The sequence below is a fragment of the Nannobrachium achirus genome, assembly GCF_963921795.1.
Source record: "Nannobrachium achirus genome assembly, chromosome: 11".
NCBI lineage: Eukaryota > Metazoa > Chordata > Actinopteri > Myctophiformes > Myctophidae > Nannobrachium > Nannobrachium achirus.
In genome coordinates this window covers 37,476,339-37,503,478 of record NC_137820.1, presented here as the reverse complement: position 1 = coordinate 37,503,478, position 27,140 = coordinate 37,476,339, and the positions used below count along the sequence as shown (strand labels likewise).

At 42.0% G+C, this 27,140-nt stretch overlaps 1 protein-coding gene across 1 annotated transcript in view; it reads left to right on the top strand.

Moving 5' to 3' along the window:
• The window catches only part of appl2 (adaptor protein, phosphotyrosine interaction, PH domain and leucine zipper containing 2), a 56,823-nt gene that overhangs the window by 5,085 nt on the left and 24,598 nt on the right, over positions 1-27,140 (top strand). The window contains exons 2-12 of the mRNA XM_080736792.1: positions 1,920-2,018; positions 2,503-2,562; positions 6,276-6,347; positions 8,399-8,486; positions 9,437-9,478; positions 10,735-10,793; positions 12,341-12,487; positions 18,151-18,233; positions 20,052-20,204; positions 26,224-26,412; positions 26,898-26,940. Of these exons, the coding sequence (XP_080592918.1) occupies positions 1,920-2,018; positions 2,503-2,562; positions 6,276-6,347; positions 8,399-8,486; positions 9,437-9,478; positions 10,735-10,793; positions 12,341-12,487; positions 18,151-18,233; positions 20,052-20,204; positions 26,224-26,412; positions 26,898-26,940 (1,035 nt within the window). The remainder of the gene's footprint in view (positions 1-1,919; positions 2,019-2,502; positions 2,563-6,275; positions 6,348-8,398; positions 8,487-9,436; positions 9,479-10,734; positions 10,794-12,340; positions 12,488-18,150; positions 18,234-20,051; positions 20,205-26,223; positions 26,413-26,897; positions 26,941-27,140) is intronic.

Genomic DNA, 27,140 nt, shown 5'->3' with positions numbered 1-27,140 from the left:
TTGTAAAAAGAATCATTAAATATACAAATGCTGCTACAGTAACACAATAAAAAGAATAATTTATGGACTTAAAGCTGTGATCGGGAATATCGGTATCGGCAGATACTGATTCCAGTTGATCGGTATCGGCCCCAAAAATCGCAATCGGAGCATCTCTGCTTTCACATTGTGTGAGTTTGTGGGCCGGTTATTTTCTCTATTCATGTACGGCAGTAGTAGCTCAGTGACTCTCAATCGTTTTCACGCCAAGGACCCCCGAATGCATGTTACGGAGAATACGGACGTCAAACGCGTTCGAGTCCTGGTGGTGACCAGAAATAAACCTGGTGGGCCCGGCCGAGAGCATTCCGAGGTCAGCGGATTTGTGGGTCCGACCGCTTCGATGTCGCTGGATTTGACCCGGGGTGAGGGTGTTTTGTGAGGCGAGCGTTCTTGCGTTCAAGTAGCTTATACAGGTCTTTTCAGAGGTCCACTGTACAACACACACACACACACACACACACACACACACACACACACACACACCACACACCACACACAGCTGATTCTTTACATAAGTGGCACAAACACTGGAGGCATGTTCTTTGCATGCTCTCCTTCACAGCAGAGGCTCCAGGACAGAGCAGTATACACTAGCTTGTTTGTTACTAAGACACAAGTGGACTATGTTCCACTCTGTGCCATTTGTTGCATAAGCTAATCTTATTCTTAACACAACCTGTATTCCAGTAATATAAAGCCCACCGGTCATTCTTCTAATTATCGAGCCTCAGACTTTCAGCTTTTATTTTTTTTTACAACAACTCTGTCAGTGTTATTTGGTTTAAAATGGGCTTTTCTTTCAGGTCTGCAAATACATGCAAAGTGTAAATGGACTAAAGCCACTGGGCGTGTTCTTCATTGTTCTCTACCTACAGTACATACCTGTTTGTCACCACGCCTGTCAAGAGAAAGCCACGATAACTGGAAGGAACTCCTGTCAAATCATACCTTTTTTTTATTCCTCCCAAAACACTTTCGTTATTAATATGCCTCTGTATTTAAAGTTCAATAGGGTTGCAACTATCAATTCTCTTAGGTTATTCTATGAATTACCATTTTGATTAATAGCTTAACCTGGCATCCCTATTCCGGGGCCGGGGGAACGTTCGCTGAAAATAGCATATCTACAAGCTCACAGGGCGTCGCAGCACGGCACAATCGGCACGTTGTGAGCAAGAGGTTAAAAGACCAGACCAAGTACAGAGCCAATTAGGCAAAGGTCAAGTATTCTAAGTATTGAGTGAGGTTAAATGTCTGAAAATGCACATTAATTAGTGAATCCAACAAAGACAGACGGACCCCTTTAGAGGGGACAATCGACCCGTAAAAGGCCCACCACTTTTATACTCCCAAGGATTCTTTGCCCAGACCCTCAACTAGGTCTACTGTACTGTGCATCCTCTAATGCAGGACTCTTAAACGTTTTCAGTCCAAGGACCCCTTAGTTGAGAGAGAGATGAAGCAGGGACCCCCACAACCTTTTCATAGATTCCATATAGTTTAATCGTTTTGGATTCATGTCAATTTGTGTGTTCAGATATTTAACCACTTGAACCGTCAATACTTAATAAATTTGACCTTTCACTCTGTTCTTAGTCTGCTCTTTTTCCCCTCTACACCAAACCTCTTTGCCAAAAATAGCGCTGCAAGGCGTTGTGAGCTTGTAGATCGGCTATTTTTGGATAACGTTCTCAGAATATGGACGCTGGGGTTCAAGTGGTTAATATATAAAGGGAGGGGAAAAAAGTTTCTATCACACAAAGATTTGGAGGTAGCCCCTGTAGTAACTCTGAGGACCCTCTAGGGGTCCCGGACCCCCTGTTGAAGACACCTGCTCTAATGTCATGGCTTAACAGAGTGTGTGTATTGTTCCACAGACTCGCTCTCTGCTCAGCGTGTTCGAGGAGGATGCGGGGACCCTCACAGACTACACCAACCAGCTGCTGCAGTCCATGCAGAGGGTGTTCGGTGCTCAGGTAACACGCACGCACGCACGCACGCACACACGCACACACACACATAGCCATTGTGCAGAATGTCCCATTTCACAAGTTCAAAATGTTTAAAAGATCTTTTGAAAATGACCGATCTACAAGCTCCCAATGTGTGGCATTGCGACGCATTTTGAGCCTGTAGATCTGCAATTTTCAAATGCTAAAGTCATGGTTACTGGTTAGTGTGTTTTGTAATAATAAAAGCTACAAAGTCACTAATAACCAGTGGAGTAAAAATCTCATTTGAGATGTAGTGGGGGTAGAAGTAAAAGCATTGAAAATATGTAAATACTGAAGAAAGTTTAAAAAAAAAAGTACAGCACTTGAGTACTTAGTTTCTTTACACCATTGCCATTTGTACCCTCAGAGTTATGTGGGTCCTTGATGGAAATGTTTGAGAACCAATGAGTTAATGAGCTTAATGCTGACTTACTTTCTCTCTCTGTCTCCCCCCCCCCCCTGTCAGAGTGAGATGGGATTGGCCACAGAGCAGCTCTCCCGGCAGTTGTTGGAATATGAGAAGAAGGTAATTGATCAGCTGTACCTCTGAGAGCACTCTGGAACAATAGCGTTTGTTTCAGCTGTTCGGAAATGACTATCGATCGTCTACAGCAGGGGTTTTCAAAGTGGGTGACGGGGCACCCTGGGGTGCCGTGACGGCAGTCCAGGGGTGCCGCGAGATCATTCGATAATATTTGGAATTTATTTGGACACTTGAAGAAATATTTAGTATCATTTTAAACTTGAAGTACACAGTTATTTTCAGTCAGTTCTAACCAAAATGGCTATTATCTCAACGTTTTCCTCACAACATAATCACTAAAATATCATCACTGTCGGGCAGAAACCTCGTATTCCCATGTTTCAAATGTGTACGTCTTTTGGTAAAGCAAAGCCCTGCTTCATCATACAAGACTGTCGCACAAAACTAGTGAAAATAGCCGATCTAGTGTGATTGTAGATCTGCTGTTTTCACTAGTTTAGTACATTTTATGGAAACGAACGGTTTTACCTTTACAAGGTTTCCACCCGACAACGACGATATGCTATAAATATTAGGTGCTGGGAGTGAAAATTATAATGTAGGGGTGCCTCGGATTAAAAAACTATTTATGGGGTGCCCTGAGACAAAAACGTTTGGGAACCCCTGGTCTACAGATCAGATAGGCAGAACCGAAAGGTCTTTGTTTTCTGCTCCTCCAGGCTTTGGCCCAAATCGTAGCGACTTGACATGGCGAACTTTTATTTTTGGTGTTTTGTCATTCATAAGGGGTTGATGATATTATTCGCCCTAGAAAAATCGACCTCTTTCTGTTCCGTCGCTTAACCCATTAAGACCTGAGACAGAATTTAAATCCTAGTAGTTTCTGAAAAAGGTATGTTGCTATATTGTAGAAATCTCTTTCTACCACTTTTTGTGGTCACATTATGATTGGCTTAAAACAGTGGTAAATCAGTCAACAACCTTGAGTTGGCTCATGGACCCTGCCCACTGTTGTGTTGCAGTTGTATAACTAAACTAGAAAAATATTGTTCCTTCGAAACAATTGTGGGCTCGCTTCAAGCCGGAAAACAATGGCTATAAAAGTACAAAATGTCAAGATCGCAGGCAGTGCTCTCTTTGACGTTACTGACGTCAAAGATTGGTCCATTTTGTTCGAAAAATGTGTTGTGCAAAAGTTGACCCGCTGGTGGCGCTATAACAGGCCAATGTAAGAAGGGTGGTATCTGTTCCTTGACCTATTGGGAATGTGCTTGCAAGATTTCACACCCATTGCAGGCTGTGTTCATGATTTGAGGTGTTTTTGGCTTTGGCCACTTTATCGCTGCTTGCAGCTATATTCATTATTATTTTTTATTTTTTTGTGTGTGTGCACTTCATAGGCATATTAGATAAAGGTCCTTAGATTGTGTGTAGAATGTTTCATGCAAATTGCAAAAAAAAAAAATCCTAATGGGTTTAAGCATTTCACAAACTGCTCAAAATGATATAGCGCCCCCCTTTGGCCAATTGGGGTAAGATTGGTTTTAGTGATATTTGGACTAACACTCTACATCTTTGCCAAATGCCATGAACATGTTACTTTGCATGTATGATTTAGAGGCAGAAGAATAATTTGCATAAAACTGCAATATTCATTGAATTTATTTAAAAAAGCATGTTTCAATTTTAAAGAAATCCGATCTGACAGATCTTTAGATATCGGTCCAAAGTTCACGTAAAAAAGAGTTTTGTGCACGTGGAGCGAAAATTCCAGAATAAAAGCGGGTTTACGCGTTTTACAAACTGCTCAAAATGGCGGAAAATCGAAGGGCGGAGCTTACTTAACAACGACACAGATGTCTTCCGCTCGAGTCAAAGCACGCGTATAACAAGTTGCATGTCTTCAAACGAAACGAGTCATGACTTATGCCCGTTTGAAGTTTGAATTTTCAAACGCTTCGTATAGCGCCCCCCTTTGGCCGATTGGAATAAAATTGGTTTCAGTGATACTTTGACTAACCCTCCACATCTTTGCCAAATCCCATGAACGTGTACCTTTGCATGTATGATTTAGAGGCCGAAGAATAATTTGCATAAAACCGCAATATTGATTAAATTATTAAAAAATTATATTTCACTTTAAAAAAAATCTGGTTGATCAATCTGACCGTATTGGTCCAAAGTTCATGTGAAAAAAGTTTTGTGCACTTGACGCGAAAATCCCAGGAGGAGATAGATTTTTACTGTTTTTCATATAATTCCGAATTGTGGGAGACCTAAAGGTCAGAGGTCAAAAGTTAGAGGGAAAAAGTTGTTCGGCATGAGGAGACGCATAAGTGTATACAGGTTTCATGGCTGTATGTATAACACAGCATGAGCTATACCTGTTCAAAGATCGCACTTTCGAAGGCTTCCTACAGCGCCACCATTTGGCCGATTGCTATAAAAAATAATAGCACACTTCGCCACTGTAAACTGAACACATTGATGTTTTTATTTTCATTTTCTCACTAAGTATGTAGGAGTAGAAAGGAACCGAAGATCCCGTCTACTGATTGCCTGATAGATAAATAAATAATGACAATATCTAAAGTGTGCTCGCCTTATAGGCGAGCCCACAATAACCTTGCAAGTTACAACTGTGTTTTCTTTCATTTATATGGTCGAAGTGGTAGAAAAGCAATTTACCATTCGAGGGTTGTGGGTTGTTGGCTGATTTACCACTTGTTACAGGGTTGTTCACAACCCTGAAACAGTGGTTAATGGCTTACTTATCTCCATATTTGAACTTTTGGTGTTTTTTCGTAAATGAATGTCCTACTTGATCATAGTACAATGTCACACAAAAGCATCAAAAGTTGCAGATTCCGCAAGCTCGAAACGTGGGGCGAAGAGATGCGTTTTGAGCTTGTAGATCTGCTACTTTTGATGCTTTTGAGTTTGAATCCTGAAAAGCAACAGTTTTGGACATGAGGTTTTCACCCCACTGAGACAATATTATATATAAAATCGAACGTCTCATAACAAAGACAGCCGTTTAAATTGATGCAAATCAATCACATGAAATGCATACAGCAGGGGTTTTCAAAGTGGGTGACGGGGCACCCCGGGGTGTCGCGACGGCAGTCCAGGGGTGCCGCGATATCATTTGATAATATTTGGAATTTATTTGGACACTTGAAAAAAAGATTTAGTATCATTTTTTGAAGTACAAAGTTATTTTCAGTCAGTTCTAACCAAAATGGCTATTATCTCAACGTTTTCCTCGCAACATAATCACTAAAATATTGTCACTGTCGGGCAGAAACCTTGTATCTCCAAGTTTCAAATGTGTAGGTCTTTTGGTAAAGCAAAGCCCTGCTTCATCATACAAGACTGTCGCACAAAACTAGTGAAAACAGCAGATCTACAAGCACACAACGCCTTGCATCGCGAAGCGTTGTGTGCTTGTAGATCTGCTGTTTTCACTAGTTTAGTACATTTTATAGATGATAAATACAAAACGAACGGTTTTGGACATACAAGGTTTCCACCCGACAACGACGATATGCTATAAATATAAGGTGCTGGGAGTGAAAATTATAATGTAGGGGTGCCTCGGATTAAAACAAATATTCATGGGGTGCCCTGAGACAAAAAAGTTTGGGAACCCCTGCATTACACCATCATAGCTTCCAGGGTGTATAGGCTGGTGGTTGGTTGGATCATGATATAATGTTGTTTTCCTCTCCCTGCTTACTCGTTTGTCTGCTTAGAACTTTGCTCTGGGAAAGGGCGACGAGGAGGTCATCACGACACTGCAGCAATTCGCCAAAACTGTGCAGGAGGTGAGAGACGCACTAGCGCTTCAATCACGTGTGTTTGTGTGTGAGCAGTGGTGGAAAGAAGTACTCACAGTTTGGACTTAATCCATTAAGATATGACATTATTTGACACTTTAGCTATTGAAAAATAGCAGATATACAAGCTCACAGAGCTCGTTGATCTGCTATGTTTTGTAAAGGTGTGAAAATATGTGCAAAGCTTTGAATATACCGGTATGCATTTTTAAAGCGAATTGTAAAACCTCCACCGGCTGTCTGTCTGTCTGTCTGTCTGTCTGTCACGTCACATCACATCACACTTTTCCTCTACTCATATCTCTGCCACCGTAGCCCCTATCCATGCCAAACTAAAATCACGCAAAGCGGTACACAGTAGGGATGTCCCGATACCACTTTTTTGCTGACCGAGTACAAGTACGAGTACTTCATTTTGAGTACTCGCCGATACCGAGTACCGATATGAGTACAATTAATAATACAAAATGTCTTTAAATTACATTTTCTTTTCTTTTTTTTTTTTTTAATCAGATGTTCCTCACTTTCTGGCTGTATATAACACATTAAATTGCATTGCTTTCCCAGAACATGGCACAACTGCCACACATTTCACTTTTTTTTTCAGGTTAAGCCCATAGAAATTCCTGTATTGTGCATGATCTTCTAGATCTGCTATGCTCAAACATTTTGTATTTTTACTTTTGATACTTTAAGAGAGAGAGAGAAAGGCGAAGTGGCGAAACACACAGGGTACTCGGGTGCTTTGTGATACCGCAAAATAGTCCGGTAACGGGGCGAGTACCGATACCACGAGTACCGATACCGCATCCCTAGTACACAGTATGTCTAAAAATATAGTCAAGTGTTATGGAGGTAAAAGTACTTGTTGTGCAGAATGCCCCATTTCACAAGTTTCCAAATGTATGCGATTGCATGTAGTGGAGTAGAAGTAAAAGTATATTGGACACACTCAAGTAAAAATGGTACATTTACTCAAGTGCAGTACTTGAGTAAACGTACTTTCCACCACAGACCAAAACAAACAAGACTGATGCGACACATGGTGAGCTTGTAAGGCAAGGAAAGGCCTTGTAAAGCACATTTCAACAACATTGCAATTTCAAAGTGCATCTGCTATTTTCCAAAAAGAATGTTTCATACATTTTTAAAGATTTGAGTACTTGAATACAGGTGTATTACCTGTAACGAGTATTTTTTTTAAATATTATATGACCAGTGGTGTAAAGTAACTAAGTATATTTACTTAAGTACTGTACTTAAGTACACTTTTGAGTTATTTGTACTTTATTTGAGTATTTCCAATTCCCAATACTTTCACTTCTAGTCCACTACATCTCGTATCCAAATATTGTACTTTTACTCCACCACATTTATTTGAAAACTTTAGTTACTAGTTACTTTGCAGATATAAATGATTATATTATAAAACATACATAAACCACTTTAGCCCTATCTTATACCTCGGCCATTTGAAAATAGCCGATCTGCAAGCTCACAACGCGTCGCATCCGCCATCCACCACTGATTATGACTATTGCTACTTAGCGGTGAGAACATCCCACCACTGCAGCATCACACTGTGAGAAAACAGCTTTTCTACTGAAACAAATCCTGTGACCTTTTGGCCCTTTGCTAAATCATTCAACGTGGCTCGTGTTAGATGAGTTGCAATCTGTCTATCATTGAAAGGCATTAGCAGTTCCTGACCGGTTTGTTTATGTGTGGTTTGAGTTTGAATATTAGAGTGCGTGGCTGTTTTTAATGCTCTCTAGCTAAGAGCACTGTAATGATAATGTGTGTGTGCGTGTGCGTGTGCGTGTGCGTGTGCGTGTGTGTGTGCACGGGCGCGTTGTACTAAGCCCACGCTGCATATGATATGATTTATGCAGCTCTTTGTAGTAGTAATTGGCAGCAAGTGTAACACATTAAAATAAATTGAAATCCCCAGGGGTGTTTGTGGGTATTTATATTCACTTGTCTGTACAGTGCTTAATACCTCGTGGCGTAATCTGACTCATGCTGTATCTGTTTTCCAGCTGAACGCGCTCCACTCCGCTCTGGCCACCCAGATGGCCGACAGCATGGTCTTCCCCTTGATCCAGTTCAGAGAGAAGGACCTCACAGGTAGGTGCATACAGTGGCCAGTGGCCATACAAAGTATAAATGCTGCAAGGTAGAGATTAGTTGCGTTTCCATAAAGCTTATTCGAAAATAGCAAGCGAATTATCAGAAATTCGCATTAAGATAAAGAGAATTTAGCCTATTTTCATTTGCGGGTGTCATTCGAATTAGCGACGGTCGCATGAGCCGACTCAGCGGTCCAGCTGAACACAGCGAAGCGCTGCCCACCACTGGCCCCCGCCGTTGTGCTTAGGGTCCTTGGGAAACGCCAGGTCGCAGAAGAGCGACACAAACAAACGACACATAAACAGAGACTGAACGTGATACTGAGACAGTTTGTGTTATAAGTTTGCATTGAACAAATCTTCGTTTTAAGTTCTGTCGGAGGTTGTTTTTGCACAAAAAACAAAATAAAAAAACACTCCATTCCCATTGAAATGCATTGGCAGAATCCACCCTCATAGGTAGAATAAAAGTGCGGTTTGACCGTGCCCTTCCCTTACAAGTAAAGAATGCCACTTTGGCCACGCCCCATCTCAGAAAACATGGCTGCACCCGCGCACCGAGAGGGCTTTCAGACTGAATAATGGAGTGAAACGAAATGAAAATTCAGGCCGAGTGTCAGACTAAGAATATTGAGCAGTTCTTCAGCATTTCCAAATCGCTGTTCTATGACTTCATAAAGTGTTTGTTAGTAAATTAACTAAAGTTACCTGTTACAATCTGCCACATTGTTGTCCAATTTAGTTTTCCAATTAAAATAAGTTTTACTCTTACAGTCAGTATGTACCTGTGCACAAGATGTAACAATAAATGACAACCTTGAACCTTGATTCTATAAATTTGTGTCACTTTCTGTGTGTATTTATTACAAACACACATCATTTTCAACTGGTCTAATTTGACTTTTGATCTTGTTATTTTCTTTTAACATTAACATTCTATCATTTCAGAGATCAGCACCCTGAGGGAGATATTTGGCATTGCCAGTGATGGTAAGTGTTGACTCACAAAAAAGTCCTAAAGCCTGATTTTTGGTTTTTGGTTGCATGCTGAAAATAGCCGATCTACAAGCTTGTAATGCATCACAGCGTGATGTGATGCGTTGTGAGCTTGTAGATCTGCTATTTTCAGAGTGCAACACCCGAACACAGCGGCACACAGTGACTCGTCTTTTAGTTCTCTCCTCTCCAGTACATGTTAGTCTAGTTTTTATTTGTTGATGACATTTTCAATATGTCTTAAGGCCACTTTTAACCAAACAGATTCGTGGCCGAATCGGCGGCGGATAGCGGCGGAAAGCGTCTGTTGCCGAACGGGAGCTCATCGGTAGGTTTTCGGCAGCGGGTCGGGAACGCTATCGACGGAAAACTGGAAGACTGGACTTGCTCAGTTTTGTTGAGTCGCCCCTTGACGTCGGTGAATTGTAGCGAGTTGTAAATGGACCATTAGTTTGCTACTGCTGCAGCAAAACCAAGCCTAAATAAGCCAGAGACATTTTCCCGTTGCACATTTTAACTAAATAGCATATTCACAATCTCAACTCTCAATTTCCTATACTAATCAACTCCAAGGCAACGCTAGTAATAGTGATGTGTGTTGTTTTGGTGTGAGGAGAAGAAAACACTGGACAGGAAGCATCTCTGCTTCTGCTCCCCGGTTGCCAGATTCTGTGAGTTAAACAAGCGACCAGGTCTATGAAAACAAAGCCTAAAGAAGCGTCCAGTTTCACCTATTGAGCTCTATTACATTAGCTATTTTCGAAAAGAATGTTGAAAGCAAGGCCAAATAAGCAACTACAATTCAGAAACATGCCCAAACAAAAGTAACCCATAACTAGAAACATTATAGGAAAACAGGATCAAAGTCGCTTGTAACGAGCCGATATGGCAACACAGTGCGCATGCGCAAAACTGTACAGTAATTACAGTCGGCATACAGTCGGCTGGAAAATTCAATGTGCTTAGTTTTTTGCAATTCTTTGCAGTTCTTTGCAGTCTGTGAACAGTTTGAACAAGTCTCCTGTAGTATTTTCGGTGTGGAGGCACCTTTAGTTTAGTCATCATAGCTTAGTTTTTATTTCGTTTTTATTTAGTTTTCATCAGTGAAAACAAGTTAATCGACGAAATGAACACTGCCTGTATCCTCTCATCCATTGCCCTTTGCCCTACTTCCTCTCTCTCTCTTCATTGTCCTTTGGGTTTGTTTCTCCACTCTCCCCTCCCTCTCCGCTAACCCTCACCTCTTCCAGAACACGAGGCCGCCATGGTCAAGTACAGCCGGCTGCCCAAGAAGAAGGAGAGTGAGAAGGTAAGATACTGTTCATTATTTTGTGAAAATGTCCTAAAATTGCACCTAGAGCAGGGGTCTTCAACGTTTTCAGGCCAGGGACACCTTAGTTGAGAGAGAGATGAAGCAGGGACCCCCCACAACCTTTTCATAGATTCCATATAGTTTCATCGTTTGACAGCAGAATCATCGGTGTATTTTGGATTCCTTTCAATTTGTGTTTTCAGATATTTAACCACTTGAACCGTCAATAATTATTTAACTTGACCTTTCACTCTGTACTTGGTCTGCTCTTTTTCCCCCTCTACACCAAAGCTCTTTGCAAAAAATAGCCGATCTACAAGCTTGTAGATCTGCTATTTAGATCTGCTATTTTTGGCTAAAGTTCTCCGAATATGGACACCAGGCTTCAAGTGGTTAATATAAAAAAAGGAGAAGAAAAAAAAGGTTTCTATCACACAAAGATTTGGAGGACCCCCTGTAGTAACTCTGAGGACCCCCTAGGGGTCCCGGACCCCCTTTTGAAGACCCCTGACCTAGAGCTGGGCAGTTGAGTTGCGCTCCTTTTGGTGGACTGACTACTGTATGAAGTGCTTGGCTCCGCTAAGTGAGTGTGTCCTCATCGATTGGAAGGTGCAGGGCAGTATAATGTGCTGGTAATGCACTTGGAGTGCTTTCTAAAAGCACATCAAATGGGACATGGCTGCACTGAGGAGCACCTTTCTGTGGTGTTCGCATCTCTGCGTATTATATGGTTGCACGCTTTACCGCCAATCTGAGTTCCCAGAAGTTCTTTTTTTCGCCACTAGGGGGGCAAGAAGAACCTCTGGGCCAAATGATATTGATATAATGATATACATATTGATATAATGATATGATATTCCTGGCCAGGAAGTTGTCCCAGGCTCAGAATCTGAGCTGGGACAATACCGGATGTAGAGCCCTGGGCAAACCTTCAAAACATCAGAATAGAAACCAACCAACAACACTACAACAATCTGTAGCCCATGTTTCGAGGTGAATCCTACCAGACTACTTGAACCCCAACACAAGTAATGTGGGGGGAACTTTCACCAGAAATGGCAGCTCGAAAAGCTCACAATATGTGTCGCTTTTGAGGTGTTTTTACTTTACTGGAGTACTTCCCATTTTCAGTACTTAATTACATCTCAGAGGCACTTTTACTCCACTAAGATTATTTGAAAAATGATTAACTAGCTACTTTGTAGATTTTTATTATTACTACAAAACATGCATTTACCCCTTCAGAAATTTACAATGTAGGCATTTGGCAGACACTCTTAATCCAGAGCAATTTACAATAAGCAAGGTAATACGTCAATGCAGCAACATCAATACATCAACAAGTATACATCGAATGCATAGCAATAGTAATCGTAAAAAAACATAGGTAGACTAGACCAAGCAGGCCTAGAAGGTGTTTTTTCTGCAGGTAAACTGCTGGTAAAAAGGGAAATGATGGGGTAAAACATATATGTGTACATTGTTTTGTTATGTAAACACAGGGCAACGTTCCATACTAATGCCTTTAACTGTGCCTTGAGCAGATAAAGGCAGACATGGTGAAAGAGGTGGCCTACACCAGGAGGAAGCAGCACCAGGCCTCCATGCAGTATTACTGTGCCCTCAACGCCTTGCAGTACCGCAAGAGAGTGGCCATGTTGGAGCCCATGCTGGGATACACGCAGTCACAGGTACCTACTGGTTGATTGGCTGTTTTATTTGATAGAAATGCAAAACGGCACGAGTACACTCAAGCACGGTGACGCAGTCTGTAGTGCTGTCGCCTCACAGCTAGAAGGTCCTGGGGTCAATTCCTGCTAGGGGTGTGTTCTCTCCTCCGCGTCACCAGTGCCCCATACCCTAGGTGGGGTTGACAAAAAGGGCCTTTCTGTGTGGAGTTTGCATGTTCTCCCCGTCTTCTAGGGTAGGTACCCTAAAAAATAAAAATTATAAAAATTATAATAATAATAACGATGAAAACACAGTGGAAAGTAACAGCAAAGGTGATGCAACCACACCCTCCCCTGAACGATGATGTGTTCGTCCAGCGACCAATTATTCAAAAAAAGATCACACCCAATGTGAAGTGAGCGGTGGTCGTGCTTGCATAACGTCTTCAATTGGTAATTGGTGATGTAATACAGGCTACACCACACACATTGCTATGGCAAAACGCTGAGGAAAAAGACTAGGATATAGGTCTAGGATGTAATTGGTGATGTAATATGGCTACACATATGGCAAAACGCTGAGGAAAACACATTGCTATGGCAAAACGCTGGGGAAAAGTGGCTACAGATAATTGGTGATGTAATGTGATGAAATATGGCTACACACACACACACACACACACACACACACACACACACACACACACACACACACACACACACACACACACATTGCTATGGCAAAACGCTGAGGAAAAAGACTAGGATATAGGTCTAGGATGTAATTGGTGATGTAATATGGCTACACACACATATTGCTATGGCAAAACACTGAGGAAAACACATTGCTATGGCAAAACGCTGAGGAAAACACATTGCTATGGCAAAATGCTGAGGAAAGGTGGCTACAGATAATTGGTGATGTAATATGGCTACGCATTCACACATATTGCTATGGCAAAACGCTGAGGAAAACACATTGCTATAGATTACAGATTATAGAAAAAATCAAACCTCGGTTCGAAGTGAAGCGTTGAACTTTTATTCTATGTGTTCTAGCGTTATGAACTCTGTGATCTATACATCTATACAGTTATGGACTCTGTGATCTATCTATTCATTCTTTATATATTCTGAATTCTACATTATTTATATATTCTGAATGAATATATAAAGAATGGAGGGCCGAATTATCATGTGAAGCTTGACCAATCCTCAAAGTATCCAATCATCAGACCGGGAGGGACACTACACACATATTCTGGACGTACAGGACAGATAAAACCTGTTCATTCTGAACTGAAATGGCCATATATATAGACATGGGACACACATTTTGCTTTTTGAAAAAACCTATTCATTCTGGACTGATATTCTGGACGTACGGGACAGATAAAAACCTGTTCATTCTGGACTGAAATGACCATATATGGACATGAGGTGACAGAGATTTTGTTTTTGAAAAAGCCTGTTCATTCTGGACTGAAATGACCATATATGGACATGAAACACACATTTTGTTTTTGAAAAAACCTGTTCATTCTGGACTGAAATGACCATATATGGGCGTGGGACACTCATTGGAAGCGGTTTTCACCGCTTCAAAAACAATGCATGTTGAAAGTCATAATATCAGACAATGCCAAATTCACAGATGGATGAATTGCAACTGTGTCTGTGTAAATCGGTGTTGTTAGGAATGATGTCAACAGTTTTGTTTTGTGACATCAGACCAGAGCTCTGGTCAGCCTGAATAAGATGTGACGCAGCTTTTAAACAACACATTTTGTCTGAATTCCACCAGGAGAGAGTCTTTACATACATAGTGTACTGTAAGAGTCAGTGTGAGTCTGAGACAACTAGAGGGGGAGACGGGATCGACAGAGAATATATCAAAACGAAATCCTTCCAACCCGCAATAGACAAAGAACGCCTTCCAATTAACAGTCCAAGTGCCGGCAGCGGTGTCCATGAACCAATCTTTCAAGACAGAGGTCTCCTGAGTTTCCATACGCCTTCACATCTCAGGTCCTCCTCCATGAAGACATGAAGAGGAGCCACAACAACCTCTACTGTCAAATGATGAGAAATGGACAGCTCCCCTCATCTTCCTTTGTAACCAGCCAGGAACAAGGAGACACAGACAAACGAAGATCATGTGAGGACTTCATCTCAGCCAGGAGAAGTACAGAAACATCTGATGACTTACACAGGAAGGAAAACCTCATATGTGATAAGAGCTTCACTGAGGTATCGACTATGAAGAAACACCAGCATATCCACACCAAAGAAAAACCTTTTCAATGTAAACGGTGTGACAAGGGTTTCAGTCATCTAGGTCACCAAAACAGACACCAGAATGTCCACACTGGAGAAAAACCCTTTGTGTGCAAACAATGTGGAAAGGGTTTCAGTCAGCTAGGTAACCTGAACACACACCAGCGTATCCACACTGGAGAAAAACCCTTTGTGTGTAAACACTGTGACAAGAATTTCAGTTTATTAGGCCACCTGAAGACACACCAGCGTACCCACACTGGAGAAAAACCCTTTGTGTGCAAACAATGTGAACAGAGTTTCAGTATGTTAAGTACCCTGAAGACACACCAGCATATCCACACAGGAGAAAAACCCTTTGTGTGTAAACAGTGTGACAAGGGTTTCAGACAACTAGGTAAACTGAAAATACACCAGCGTATCCACACAGGAGAAAAACCCTTTGTGTGTAAACGGTGTGACAAGGGTTTCAGTCAGATAGGAACCCTGAAGACACACCAGCGTATCCACACAGGAGAAAAACCCTTTGTGTGTAAACATTGTGACAAGGGTTTCAGTGACCTAGGTAACCTGAAGACACACCAGCGTGTACACAGCAGAGAAAAACCCTTTGTCTGTAAACAGTGTGACAAGGGTTTCAGTACGTTATGGAATCTGAAGACACACCAACCTATCCACACCACATAAGAGATTCAATCAGTTAGATATTCTGATGACAAACCATCATCTCCACACTTCACCAACAGAGTTGTCCACGAGATGCTGCTGACCATTCAGGCCAAGTTTAACTCATTCACTGCAAATAATATTTAACCAAATCTCTGACCTCTGCCAGCTATTTTAGTTTTTCCTTACCTTTTTCAAGTTGATTTTTCGATCGATCCCCGATTGATCCCGGACACACTCTTTGTGCTGCCGTGAAGAAAGAACAAAAAGAGTCCTTTGGGCCACGCATTCGCTTCTTATGGCCAATTGAAAATGCGCTGTTTTCACAAACACGGCGCGAAAACCACAACACGGCGAATTTTTTTTTGATGACGTCACCAGATGGAGCTGTTCGCTTACTTGCTGGATTCCTCACGACTCGTGTCAGTGCAACCACACTTAGAATTTCCCCCCAAAAGACGTGATTGACGGTGTGGGCAACCCAAATAATCTGTGAAAAGAAGTTATTTTTTTCCTTTTTTTTGGCAGAGAATGAGCTAAGCAGAACTGTGTGTGCGTGTGTGCAGGGACCTGCTGAGAATGTTAGAGAGGCAGGGGCTGAAATTTCTGAAAGGGCCTTTTGGTGAAAGTATCGAAAATAGCTCACAACGCGTCACAACGCGTCGCACTGCGACGGGTTGTGAGCTTGGAGGTCGGCTATTTTCGGTGCTTGATACCACACTGAACTAAGCATCATCAAGTCAATACTGGAGACGTGGCTTAACGGCATGGATTTCTACACAGAGAGGGCAATTATTCCAAGATAAGGTGCTGCATTCAAGTTCAGCAGTGATTGGACAAGGCAATTCTCTTGCCTTGCTAGCTTCAGGTATGGCATGGAAAGGGGGGCATTTGCATTTCTTTCACCATTGTAAAAACTGCATTCATGGTCTGGAGAGGGCACTTTTTACAGACAGCTAAGAAGGGCAGGGGCTCAAGCCCCCTTTAACGTCTATGTGTGCACGTGCATGTGCGTGTGTGAGCTCTCATTCACTCTGTTGTAAACAAACTCTGAAGCAGCCTTCATTCAAAACAATCTTCCTTTGCATGGGATTATCGAACCGGACCCTTTTTTTTCATGGCATCCATGGGCATATCGATCTACTATAACTTCTTGAGATAGATATTGTCGTTGTCGGGTGAAAACCTTGTATATCCAAAGCCGTTCGTTTTGCATTTATCATTTAAAAAAATATTTAAGCTAGTGAAAACAGCCAATCACACCAAGCACACAACGCCTCGCACTGCGAGGCGTTGTGTGCTTGTAGATCTGCTTGCAAAAGAACTCGGATATACGAGGTTTCCTCCCGACAACGACGATATGCTGTTTTTACTTTTAAAACGGTCAAAGGTCAAGGTCAAACTCTGACATTGAGGGCTTTTTTTGGTTAAATAAACCTGGCTGTGAGTGTATACTAATTGAGAAGCATTTTTTAATGTGTGTGTGTGTGTGTGTGTGTGTGTGTGTGTGTGTGTGTGTGTGTGTGTGTGTGTGTGTGTGTGTGTGTGTGTGTGTGTGTGTGTGTGTGTGTGTGTGTGTGTGTGTGTGTGTGTGTGTGTGTGTGTGTGTGTGTGTGTGTGTGTGATCCGTCAACAAATGGACACAGAGAAATGTTACATTTCTTTTATAATCCACTAAGTCGATAACCACTTAAGCCTGTATTTCACTTTGTTGTACAAAGATTGCAGCTCTAAAACTCTGCTTTTCTTTTTTTTTCTTTTTTTTTTACTCAAGGCAAACGCTTGAAATAATCGTGATATTGATTTGAAGCCCAACCCTATCCTGACTGTTGTGACAGCCTAGCTAACTTCAACAGTTTATTATCACATCACAAGCCTGGTTGTGCAAGAATGAGAGTTAAAGTATGAGTAAAAATATCAAATATCAAAAGAGATATAACACATACACATGTGTGATGTACACGTATGTGACATAGTTCTTATGCAAATGAGAAACATCAAATAGCAGCAGATAACAAATATGCATTAGATAAATGGAAATATAGTCTCTTGTGTTGGCTCCCACAATTTTCTATGCTTAATAATGCTTCCGCTCCCAACAGAAAATTAGAAATAAAAGGTGGATCACGCACGCACGCACCCACACACTTACTGTACTTCCATGTCCCTACTACTCGGGTAAATAACTCCCAACTGGAAGTAGCTAGCTGCTTGAGAAATGGTCCAATCCTACAATGTGCATTAGCGAGGACCAATTATATGAAGATGGGTTGGAAATGGGTGAAGACTGAAGAGGCTTTTTAGGTTTTGGTATGTTGAGCTCAACACATGGTTTAACAACCCATTGAAACCGTGGAAGTTTCTCTGTCATTTTAGATTTTTTAACCACTTCAACCATTATACTTTGTCTATTCAAAAATAGCAGATATATACAAGCACATAGCGCGTCACTTGGTGACGCGCTATGAGCTTGTAGATCTGCATTATTATTATTTATTTTAAATCCTGAAAATGTATTGAAATCTTTAAGGATGTAACATTTGTATCTCAAATCTTTGCATCTGGGGGTCCCTGACTCCCTGGAACAAAATATTTTGAGATGGGGGGTCCGTGGCCGAATACATAATTTTGGGGGGTCCTTGACATGAAAAGTATTTGAGAAACACTGATACAGAAACATACGTTTTTCAGAAACCTTTTAGGATTTGTTTTAATGGTTTAACTTTTGCCACATCTCTTAGGTTAACTTCATCAAGAAAGGTATGGAACTGGTCACCAAGAAGATGGACACCTTTCTGAGCTCTGTATCCACCATGTCAGAAAAGTAAAGACCACGCTTCTGTCTCTCTACTGCAGGGGTCTTCAACAGGGGCTCCGGGACCCCTAGGGGGTCCTCAGAGTTACTACAGGGGGTCCTCCAAATCTTTGTGTGAGAGAAACTTTTTTTCTCCTTTTTTATATTAACCACTTGAACCCTAGCGTCCATATTCGGAGAACTTCAGCCAAAGTTTGTAGATCGGCTATTTTCGGCAAAGAGCTTTGGAAGGGGAAAAGAGCAGACTAAGTACAGTGTGAATGGTCAAGTTTATTAGGTATTGATGGTTCAAGTGGTTAAATATCTGAAAACACACATTGACATGAATCCGAAATACAGTGACAATTGTGCTGTCAACCAATGAAACTATATGGAATCTATGAAAAGGTTGTGGGGGTCCCTGCTTCATCTCTCTCTCAACTAAGGGGTCCTTGGCCTGAAAACGTTGAAGACCCCTGCTCTACTGTATTTGATGCTGTGATGAACTGTAGCATTTGATAGAGTGAGGTTTCTGGGTCCGATTTCTATCCCGGTTTTGGAGTGTCCTAGACCACCCGATTGCTGATGTTTTGACACAGATTTTGTGCAGCATTTTCAAATCAATAGGCTCTATGCATAGACGCCATATTGGAAAGAATTTGAAATTCTTCAATGTGTTGTAAGCTTGTAGAACGGCTACTTTCAAAAGATTTTTATACACTTGAAAACTTGTGAAAAGGGGACATTCTGCATAATGAGTCCTTTCTGCTTTTGGTACTTCAAGTACATTTTGACACCAAAACCTTTGTACTTTCACTCAAGTAAAATTTAATTCCGACTGTTACTTGTGACAGTTTTTCTACATTGCAGCATTGAAACTTTAAATTTAGTGAAAAGATCTGAGTACCTTTTCCACCACTGCCCAAAAGTTGGCTGATCTCAGTGGAGTTGGTGGAAAGGTACTTTTTTAAGTGGAGAACTTCCAATGTTCAGTACTTTTACTTCTACTCCACTACATCTCGGAGGCAAATGTTGTACTTCTACTCCACTACAATTATTTGAAAACTTGAGTTACTTTGTAGATTTTGATTATTATTACAAAACATACATTACCCTCTTCAGCCTTATATACATTTCAGCCATTTGAAAATAGCCGATCTACACTGTGAGCTTGTGCATCGGCTATTTTCAAAAGATTTGTATGTATTGAACTTGTGAAATGGGGACATTGTGTCCTTTCCACTTTTGGTACCAATACCTTTGTATTGTTTTCCACCGAAGTGAATTTTGAATCCTAGACTTTTACTTTTAACAAATCGATACTTTAAAAGAAAACGTGAATTATTTTTGTCCACCACTGGGGATAAAGCCTGTCTCTCTGGGAGAGTGTTTTTTGCAGGTCTTTCAGTCCGAGTGTCTCAAAAGCAACTGGGTTAAGCGCCGTTGGTCCGACCAGTTTAACATTTTACCAGTTTAGCATTCACCAGCATCGGCAAGTTAGCATTTCACCAGGTTAGCATTCACCAGCGTTAGTTTTACTGAGGTTGCGGTTAAGGTTAGGTCCCACCTGACTGCAAAAGATAAGGTATGGCAACATGACTCGTTGCCATACCTTAGCAACAGACATGATGAATTTATTTTAAGAAGTAAATTTATTTTTTTCCCCTGTGAAGGTAAGGCAGCTGCCATACCTTGCCATACCCAATTGACGCCTCGGCTTTCGGCACCTCCGCGCAGCCAATCTCAAGCTTCCGCTGCCCTAACCCAGTTTCCTTTTTGATACACTCGGACTGAAAGACCTGCAAAAACACTCTCCCGTCTCTCTCTTCTCTGTTTTGTGACTGACAGCATCCAGGGCCAGCTGGACGTGGAGGCGGAGGCCATGCGTGCCTCCCAGAGGGAGCTGCTGTCCGTGGAGGACACAGTCTACATGCCGGACAGAGACGAGGAGCCTGTCAACCGCGCCCTCATCCAGAAGGCCGGCTACCTCAACATCAGGAAGTGAGACTGATCGCCGTCATTAACAGCCCCCCCCCCCTTCCTGTCTCAAAACCCCCAGGGGAAAATGTCAACATTTAACTGGGTGGCATTTCCAGGTGGGGGGTGGTGGTGGGGCGGGTGAGGGGTTTTGTAAGTGTGTGCCGTTGATTCCTGCAGTCCCATTTATTTGCTATCTCGAAAAGGGAGGGACATTGCGAGAGCAGAATAATTGGACCATCGTTGTTATCATTCGACCGGTGTTTGACTGCACACACATCACGTTGGCGCCTTGACATTTCGGCGTTTAGTTTCGACTCAAAAAAGATTTTGGAATGCACGGTGCAGATGTTGACCGCTTTCTGAAGCCGTAAACAAATTTCAGTTTATGTGTATGTTATATAGATTTATTTTCTGTTTAGTTTTGATCCTGCCCAACCAAAATATTCTGGCTGTTATCGTTCGGTTTCGTTCCCACCCCATAAACTTTGCTTCATAACAAAGATATATTGACAGTAAGCAGTGCTTAATTTGTCAATGAAAAGGTGGGGGATCCTAGGTTTCGCGTGCACACGAGCACATGCACGCACGTGCACACGCGCGCACACACGTGCATGCACGCACGCACGCACGCACACCCGGTGTACATTTTCATTAACACATTAACTATATATTATACCTGTCGAATTTAGCGCGCTATTAACTAGTTAACTCACAATCCTTTTAATGCCGATATTTTTTTTAACGTGCGATTAACGCAGCTGATGTTTGAGCCTCGGTGCGCTCCGTAGTATAGAGAGTGAGGAAGCGAATGCGCTGACAACAGTCAGTCAGTGAGAGATGCGGCTAGCAGCAGGGCTAGTCATAGTATGAGACCCCATAACTCTATGTATGAGACAGACAAAACGGCGGAGATTTTTGCAGCAGACAACCACAATATCACCACTCACGGCGTCGCGCGCATCAAATACCGAAGCGTTGAAACGGCACATCTGCAGACAGCGCGAGCCCCAGATACACACACGCTCCCAAGAACAGGAGCGCTTCAACTTGTACACGAGCACATAGTAGCCTACGACGTCCTTTATTATACAGTGCTCTGCCTCCCCAGACCCCCGCACCAACATGCTAACAGTGACCACCAAATGCTTGCAACAACGGCCAGAGAACCCACATACAGTGGTTAGCAGTTAAGATTGTCACCAGTTGGCTGCCTCAGTGGCAAACAGGTTTGGGCCCTGTTATGGCCCAAATCCGTCTGAAATCCGGCAAGTCTGGCTGACTATGGCTTGTGTGCCACACATCTCCAACGAGCCATCAGTGTCTCTAGTACACTCTACATCAGAACAGCTGGGTTTCTCATAGTGAACTAGGGTGCCCAATAACACCAGTCCAGGGTGCCTCAGAATACTTTGATAATATTTAGAATGTATCAATATTACTTCAGTTAAACCAATTCAGACCCTCTAATGCCTCATGCTTGCTTTGTAAAACACCCCTGAGTTGCACTGTACTTGAGTTATATTTATAAACCAACTCTCTTCACCAAAAATAGCCGATCTACAAGCTCTTGTAGCATCTTGTAATGAGCTTTTAAATCTGCAACTTTTGGTGAATATCCCCTTAGAATAGGGATGCTGAGGTTTAGTGATTGAATAACAAGTTTATTTTAAATCTCTCCTAATGAAAGATTTAAGGGAGCCTCCGCACACTCAAAAGTGTGCAAAATCATGTTCTTTATTTTCAGTTAATAAAGTGCAAGCTTTTGGTCATAGACCTTCAGGCATGCAGCACCTCGATGAGAGGTGGTCCTTTCACTATTAATCTGTCCTAATGGAAGCAGATATTTTCTCAAGTTGTTATGTTTGTTAGGCCTATTATGGACACTATTTGTTATTGTTCCAAATAATAATAAATATGCTGTATTTGCATAAAGCAAGTAGGCTATTTGTCTACTCCCATGTTGATATGAGTATTAATATCTGTTTAAGGTAGATTTAGAACAAATACAAAATATGCGATTAATTGCGATTAATCGTGCGATTAACTATGGACAATCATGCGATTAATGGGATTAAAATTTTTAATCGACTGACAGCCCTACTATATATATATACAGTATATATCACTGTCAACAATAAAGCATCACAGAAGCCAAAAAAGTCTCTATTTGGAAGGACGAAAACATAGATGACCATATATAAACAGCACTACTGCACAGTGCAATAGAATAATTATCTTATCTGTTTCAACAGAGGTGTGGTGTATCAAAATAGTAAAGTGAAAATGTATTTGTAAGAACACTGCACACACAGCCAAAGTGCCAAACTCACTGTTGCTAACCAAAATCAGTGTACAACAGTAATATCACTAATGTCCAGTCCAACAAAAGCAGATTCAGATTCAATCTGATTAATTGTCCTGTGTAACAAGTATGCATTTCCTTTTCTTGTTCACGTGTGTTTTGTCCATGACTAACTGAATCCTCTTTATATGCTTGCAAATTCAGACACATGACATCTTTTTCCAGAGATGTTGCAATCAGTTCTATGAGTTCTTCATCGTCACAAAGGTCTCCCCTCCTGTCTCACAGTACTCTCACTGGCTCTCCTGTCCTCCAGTCTTCATTTAATGTAGTTTCCCTTCAATGGAGGGGACATAGCCTATAATTAGGACTGGAAGTTTTATTTAAAAAAAGCAAGCCTAAACTGGGTGACACGTTCTCTCACTTCTCTGTCCATTCACTGTCCATCAACACACACACACACACACACACACACACACACACACACACACACACACACACACAAAACAGCGCTGTCCCTGAGCAACAGAGCAAGCAATGTCACGACTCACGCTAATCATACCCACGCAGCGATGGGACATTTTTACACTCATTCACAGCATTTACTCATGGCTCTAAATCAATAACAATGCACAAGATAAATGCAAGTTAACAACGTGTGCTTAAAAGCCTTTTAAGGCATTGAACTGAGCCTCGGTCCAAATCCCCCCTGCAGTAAGGAGCCCCCTTTCACCTGTCGCTGCTGTCCTGTCCTCCTCACCACCTCCTTCGTCCTCACTCTCTGATTTATCCTCCTCATCCTCCTCCTCTCGTTCCCCGTGCTGGTCATCGGGTGTCATCATGCCAGTGGCTGCCCCCTCCTCCTCCTCCTCATCTGTGCCGCTGTTTACAGCACAGAGCCCCGCTGCTGCTGTGCTGTCGGCCTGTCGCTATCTGCCGAAATAACTTTGGCCTGTTTGGGGTCTGGCTGACCGACTGGTTTGAAGAACGTTAAAGTTTAGTCTGTCGCTTTGACATTTTAGCAGCCGCTTGCTTGCGTATTGTTTTGTTGCCCGGTAAACTCCATGGTAAACTCCCTGTGCAGTGTGCAGTGCAGCGTGCGACCGAGGCGGAAACAAAACAACTAGTGATTGATGTCTGTCAAACCCCTCTTTTGTTTTTCAGATTAAAACGCATACAAATATTAAAAAAATGATCAAACAAGGGTCACACCAGAACAACATAAAACAGAGAGAACATAGATTAAAAAAACAGTTTATTTATAGATTTTTATTGACAGGGAAGGTCCCGGATCCTTGATTCAAAATCAAATAGGTGGCGGATCCAATGAAATAGGTGCCGGTCAGAAAAAGTGAGGTACCGGAACAAGATCCGGCTTGATCCGGCACAAATTAAGCACTGATAGTAAGTAAGAAACAAAAAGTTCTCCGCACAAAACCTGCACAATGTTTTTCACCAGCCAGAAATGTATTTAAAGTGAAACAAAAAAAATAATAAAATCTTGTGCTGCTGTTTTTGCTTATAAAATTTGTTGTATTGATTTTGGCAACACAAAATCTTTCTCAAAAGTCATAAATACATACCTAACATCTGAAACTAGTATTGGTGCCTTAGTATACTCATATGCGAATTTGTATGTAATGTAGCAAATCTGTTGAAGAAATCGCCTCAATGTATGTGATTGGCACCCAGCAAAATTAAACATACACATTGTAAATTTAGCTAAAAGCTTATGTCTCATACATAAAAAAATTCACAGCCAACTGAGTAACGAAAGGTACAAAAAAAACAGTACACCGTGGCCATAAATGGCTGAAAATCAATCAAATTGCTATCACACACGCCCCTAAAATTCTGGCTGGCGACAAAAGTTGTGCAGGTTTTGTGCGGAGAACTTTTAACCCAAAGTCCACAAGGGTATTGTCTATGCAAAAATGCAGTGAACGAGTAGTACCCAGAGGTGGGAACGAAATTCATTTTCGAAGCATTTTTTCTTATAAGGCAATACAGCCTATAAGTAAAAAGATGTGATTCCACCACTGCCAGCCAGACGAGGTGGGTCAGGTTCTAGTGACAGTAATGTGCCGTCAGCCTATTCCTCTGCTGATATGTTGAGGGAGGAAAGGCTTCCTTATAGGGATGGGACGATTCGCCATATTATCGTTTATCGCGATAAAAAAACACCCACGATAATCGTATCGTTGTAGATTTAATTTATCGTGATATCGTCCTCCATCATGCACTGGGATCAATTCACCTTGTATTTGCCAAGCTGCATATGCGGTACCATTTAAACCCTCTATAATTGGTAAAAGGTACTTATAGTATACGTACTTGATACAGTCTTTTTTTCGCTCTCTAACAAATCTCTCTGCGAAAAAAATAGCCAATCTATAAGCTCACGACGCGTCGCAGCAGTGAGCTTGTAGATCTGCTACTTTTTGGCTAATGTCCCGCCCCAGGATAATGGATTTTGATTATCGCGATAATATCTTAAATCGCGATTTCTTTTGTCACAATAATCGTGATATGACATTTTCATATCGTCCTATCCCTACTTCCTCATTGGCTCCAGAGTGCTGAGCTGCAGCTGCCGCGTCCACAGTGTGACTCAGTGAAATGCCAGAGCTGTCAGACTCTGTCTCTCGCTCTCACAACACCCGCTGTCGTTGACGAATGTCGACGAGACCAGAGGAAAGGTTTCTGTAGAATGCCATACTTTGAACCACTTGTACCTATACAATTCACTCTACTCAAAATACGATTCAAATCACGATACTAGGTTACCGAAATACGTATAATAGTGGAAACGGATAATCTACCAGTAAGACTCCCTAATCGGGAGATGAGTGACCATCAGGTTGCATACACAAACTTTTGAAGGAAATCGTAGACAATCAGGAGGGAATATGGGAAATGGGACAGGTCCATGTTGATGACATGACTTTAGAGATACTGTGTACGGCTTTGCGTGATGTTAGGGCAAAATCTGTTGGAACAGTGTCCAAAAATGTGTTTTGCAAAAATCGTCCAGATGGTGGCGCTAGAGGAGGGCCATGTGAGAAATCAGGGGCGGAGGTTGTGGTTTGCCATCCAAGGGGTTAAAGAAAGCGGGTAAATGACACTCTGCTTTGCTTTGCAAATGGAGCTGGGTCCCTCCGCAGTGCGTCTGTTCTCAATGGAAGGGTCTGAATCCTCATTGTAGGACAAGAACACCTGAGCTTAAAATAGTAACAGTAACTGACAAGACCTTACGAAAAGAAGGGGAAGTGTACTTTGGTTTAGTCATACGTTAGAGAATACTGTATGGTGCCGGAGTGAAAATTCATGAGGCCTTTTAAAAGCTTTTCCTCATAAACGATAATATTATGAGATCTATGTTTTTGAGCGGTGGTCACACCATTCTTATACGTAGCTGTGTGTGTATTTGTTTTTTTCTCTACCTGATGAGTTCCTGAATCACAGAAATGGTAATGTTGAGTGAATACTTTATTAGCCTATGGCGTGTTTCCATTTGGGTCCTTCTGCTGTGACCTTGACTTAGAACTTCTCTGTTCCACTCTCTACCTTTCTGTTTCTTAACTCATTTCACTTTCTGTCTCTTGTTTCTCTCACATGTCCCCCTTCACACTCTCGTCTCTCCTCTTTCCCTCTATCTCTCTCCTTCTCCCTCTATCTCTCTCTCTCTCTCTTCTTCTCTCTCTCTACTTCTCTCCCTCCCTCTCTCTGGTTCTCCAGTAAGGTAGGCCTGGTGACTACAGCCTGGGACCGGCTGTACTTCTTCACCCAGGGAGGGAACCTGATGTGCCAGCCGAGGGGGGCGGTGGCCGGGGGGATGGTGCTGGACCTGGACAACAGCTCCGTCATGGCTGTGGAGTGTGAGGACAGACGCTACTGCTTCCAGATCGCCTCGCCCTCGGGCAAAACGTATGGACGGATGGGCAGGCGGGCAGGCGCATGTGTGCCTTTGAACCCTGTAAATGGGATTATACGATTGCATAATCGGCCAAATTGTGCAGATTTTGTGTGGGTCAATTCTTTTCAAAAGTTGCCTTTTTGCGTATTTCGCAACTTTCAGGATATTTCAAAATTGTATGCATATTTTGCAACTTCAGGCATATTTCACCACAGAAAATCACATAAAACCCAGCATATTTCACAACTTTCATAACATGATCACATATTTCGCAACTTTATGCATGTTTCATAACAATTTTACCACCTAAAATCACATAAAACCCCTGCATATTTCAACCCAAAATCAAGGATTTTAGCCCACCATAATCAAGGATTTTCACACGGGTTTTTTTCTGGAGGGTCTAAAGTCAAAACCTTCCATCGCACTAGTACACACTGTGTTGAGTTCCCTCACTGAGATGACATCCTTCAGCTCTCGTTCCCTGTCATTCCAGGTCAATGATTCTACAAGCGGAGAGTAAAAAGGAATATGAGGAGGTGAGCATCATAGTGGCCATCTTTACATACCATGTCTGATTGTTGTCTTACATCTGCCTGATGTAACTCATTTTCTTATATCCGTTCCGATTATTGTGTTGAAAAACTAAAACAAGGCACAATCAGGGCTGTCCTCGACTCGGGATTTTTGAAGTCGATTCGAGTCGTGGGGTTCATTCCGACGCGTCGACGAATCGTTT